General features: G+C 33.4%; 1 protein-coding gene across 1 annotated transcript; it reads left to right on the forward strand.

Moving 5' to 3' along the window:
- Positions 1-1,391: 1,391 nt before the first annotated feature.
- Positions 1,392-3,278, forward strand: RMI1 (RecQ mediated genome instability 1). Its single transcript, XM_006834964.1, has one exon. The coding sequence runs from the start codon at positions 1,392-1,394 to the stop codon at positions 3,276-3,278; it is 1,887 nt and encodes a 628-aa protein (XP_006835027.1).
- The last annotated feature ends 660 nt before the right edge of the window (positions 3,279-3,938 follow it).

Consider the following 3,938-nt stretch of genomic DNA (forward strand, 5'->3'; position numbering starts at 1 on the left):
AATGCGCCAGACTGCAAAGCTGTTTGAACTGCAAGGTCGGTGGTTCAAGCTCACCAGCTGCTCCTTGGAAACCCTATACAGGGTCACCATGGGTCGGAATCCACTCAACAGCACTTTACAACAACAACAACTATTGTATATATTATATCTATATAGTATATAGATATTAAAGCCAGATTAGAGAGAGTACGTAACTTTCTCAAGGTCACTTGATTGTGTTTGTCATTCCAAACCTCATGCTTTTATTCTGACTGATCTCAGGGTCCCGAAGAACCAGCCCTCCAAACTCTTTTGTACTCTAGAAACTAGGTCTTTTATCCTACAGTTCTTATAACCTTTATTATTTCTTGTAGCTTCCAGAGCCATTTCTATGCAGTTGGGTTACAAGCACTGCATTGGACACCCAGGTACAAATTTTGTCATCAAATCATGTGCAAGTGGTAAGTTTTCTTAGGACAAATTAAAACTTTTATAAATTCTAGTTCTTGAACATATTCATCTGTGGACAGAACTATTTACTTTTATGAACACAGAGCAGATTAGTCTTTAGTGTTTTCCTACTACTTTATCATATTGAGAAAATATGTTTACTTGGCAAAACTGTTGAGAATATTTAGCCAAACAAATAAGAGCTTTACGTCAGTTTGGAGTCTACTATTATTTATTATGATTTTACCCTCAGACCACAAATTTAAATGCTAAATGACAACAAACATGTATGGTGTAGGTTTTAATGGAGTCTGACTCTGGGAGTCCTGGTGTGGCATTGTAGGATAAGCACTTGACTACCAGGTTGGTTTGAATCACAAGATTGGTGGTTCAAACCCACTAGCCACTCCTCAGAAACCCTATACAGGATTGCTTTGAGTTGGAACTGACTCAGCAGTACTTAACAGCAACAGCAACATTGTGAAAGGAACCTTAATGAATATTGCTTCTTACTTAAATTTTAGGGTATTAGAATCTGATTACTATATTTGTATATTAATAGTGACTATTTCCTTAGTATCTTCCATAGATTTGAATTATGTTTTATAAATAATTATTCTTGTAATCCTTTTAACAATCCTGTGAGATAGGTGGTAGCATTTAATTTTATAGATCAAGAAAACTGAGTGGGAAGCATGAAAACATTTATACTAAATCACTTAGCTTATAATTTGACAGCTAACTTTCAAACCAAGATATATCTGTCTGAAAACCTTTTGCCTTTCTCATTATTACCATCTAATTACTTGTAGCTTTTGAGAGAGGAAAATCAAAAGGATATGGTTATACCTGTTTTTACATTATAGAGAATTGTAGAAATGATATATAAAATGTACTGAATTGCAGTTTTTGTTTTTTTCTTTTAGATAATTGGTGCATAATATTGTTTCTACTTAAAAGAAATGAGTGTAACTGATATTGCATTAAGAGTTGAAACCTGGCTTTTTGCTACGTGGCATGTTAAAGTACCTGTAATGTGGCTGGAAGCTTGTATTAACTGGATCCAAGAAGAAAATAATAATGTTAAATTGAGTCAGGCACAAATTAATAAACAAGTATTTGAGCAATGGCTCTTAACTGATCTGAGAGATTTGGAGCATCCTCTTTTACCTGATGGCATTTTAGAAGTTTCCAAAGGAGAACTGAATGGATTTTATGCTCTGCAGATTAATTCATTGGTTGATGTAAGTCAACCTGCATATTCCCAGATACAAAAGTTGAGAGGGACAAATACAAGAAATGATCTAGTTACAGCTGAAACTCAAGTACCACAAAAACCTTGGGAAGCGAAGCCTTCACGAATGTTGATGCTACAAATAACTGATGGAATTACACAAATGCAGGGAATGGAATATCAGTCTATTCCAGCACTTCATAGTGATCTTCCTCCAGGTACAAAAATTTTGATTTATGGAAACATTTCTTTCCGTCTTGGTGTGCTTTTATTGAAACCAGAAAATGTAAAGGTGTTGGGAGGTGAAGTAGATGCTCTTTTAGAAGAATATGCCCAAGAAAAAGTACTTGCAAGATTAATTGGAGAACTTGATTCTATGGTTCCAGTCATACCAAATAATTCTAACCAAAGCATTCCTATTCCTAGAACTACAGATATTCTAGATCCTGCATTAGGACCTTCTGATGAAGAACTCTTGGCAAGTCTTGGTGAAAATGATGAACTTGTAGCAAATAATGATACTTTGGAAAGAGGATATTTTATCACAGGTAGTTCTTCAAATAATAAAACTACAAGACAATCATGTTTTGAACCAGGATTTGTTATTCCTCCGGGACCAACAGAGGAATCACTAAATCAATTCATGCATTTAACTGATGAAGAATTAGATGACTTTTCATTGGAAGAGGTCTTGCTTTTAGAAGAAAGTGTTCAAAAAGAACAGTTGGAGACTACAGAATTGCATCCATTAGCATTGAATAAGAACACAGATAAAAGTATAGAGGAAATTTCTCATAAATCTAATACTCTTAATAATTTTTCTTTCACCTGTAAAAATGAAAATAGTAATTGGAATGAAAAAAATGTATCAGAACAAATAGCTACTGAAGACAAGTCTTTTGATTTTCCATCTGCTAGAGAGCAAAATAGTAGTGATTTTTCAGTTGATCATTATAATTTACCCCTTCCCCATGATTTTACAAATAAAGATAACTCACAGGCTGATAATAAAGTAAAAGAAGCTGTCAGCAGTACAGATAAACATTCCTTAGACGGTAAAGTATTTAGAAGAGAGCTAGTCAATTATGTACCAAAAAGGAACTTACACATATCTAATGAAAATGATTACCATTTACAGAGTTGTTCTTTAAGATCATTAGAGAAGAGCAGTAATCTTTCTGTCACCATGGATTTGTATTCTCCACCTTTTATCTATTTGTCTGTTCTAATGGCCAGAAAACCAAAAGAAGTTACTGTAGTCAAAATCAAAGCATTTATTGTAACCTTAACTGGAAATCTTACAAGCTCTGGTGGCGTTTGGAATGTAACTGCAAAGATTTCTGATGGCACTGCATATCTGGATGTAGACTTTGAAGATGAAATACTTACTAGTCTCATAGGGTATTCAGTAGCAGAAATGAAGCAGTTAAAAAAGGATCCTCTTGAGTACCAGAAGTTTCGGGAAGGTTTACAGAAATGCCAGAGAGACCTAATAGATTTGTGCTGCTTGATGACTATTTCATTTAACCCCTCATTGTCTAAAGCAGTGGTACTGTCATTACAAGATGTTAATATGGAACACCTTGAAAATCTAAAGAAGCGGTTGAATAAATAATTTACTAAAATACTGTTGGGAAACAAAGCAAAAAATTTTTTGAAAATTAATTTGTCTTTTATTTTTGAAACTTATCTTTGTAAGAAAGAATGAGGTTTTATAATTTATTTCTGTTTAATTTTAAAAGGTTTAGTCATGTTTGTCATGTTTAGAAGTTTCTAAAATAAAATTTGTTTTATATTGTTATCTGAAGGAATTTGGCTACGATTTATTGTTGAGAAGTTAGTTTCCCACTTGTTTTTTCATGTAAGATTATTTCACTACTAAAGTATCAATTTGATATTCAGTGATGAGTCGAGTCATGTTGTTGAAAGTAGTTCCTGACCTATGATGAACTAATTTTTTTTTTTTAATGTTCTGTTTGTACTTACAGTGTTTATTTATTTATTAAAGATTTTGATTGTGGATTGAGTGAAAGTTTACAGGGCATATTATCAGTTTTACATTCAACAAACCATATACCTTGTTTCATTACATTGATTATAATCCCCTCCATGCACCATCAGTTAACAGTATTTCTATCCACTTTACTTTTTTAAAAAACACACAAACAAACAAACAAAAAACCCCACTCAGGCATATATAATAATTTACATCTCCAAAGGGCACATTCTGCAAGTCTGCTCCTGGCCACCAGCTCTTAGTCCTTCTCTTCTAAGT

Source organism: Chrysochloris asiatica, unplaced genomic scaffold (assembly GCF_000296735.1).
Source record: "Chrysochloris asiatica unplaced genomic scaffold, ChrAsi1.0 scaffold00014, whole genome shotgun sequence".
Classification (NCBI taxonomy): domain Eukaryota; kingdom Metazoa; phylum Chordata; class Mammalia; order Afrosoricida; family Chrysochloridae; genus Chrysochloris; species Chrysochloris asiatica.

Bases quoted from the DNA above. Each gene is read 5' to 3' on its own strand.
- RMI1 (XM_006834964.1), top strand. From the start codon at position 1,392: ATGAGTGTAACTGATATTGCATTAAGAGTTGAAACCTGGCTTTTTGCT.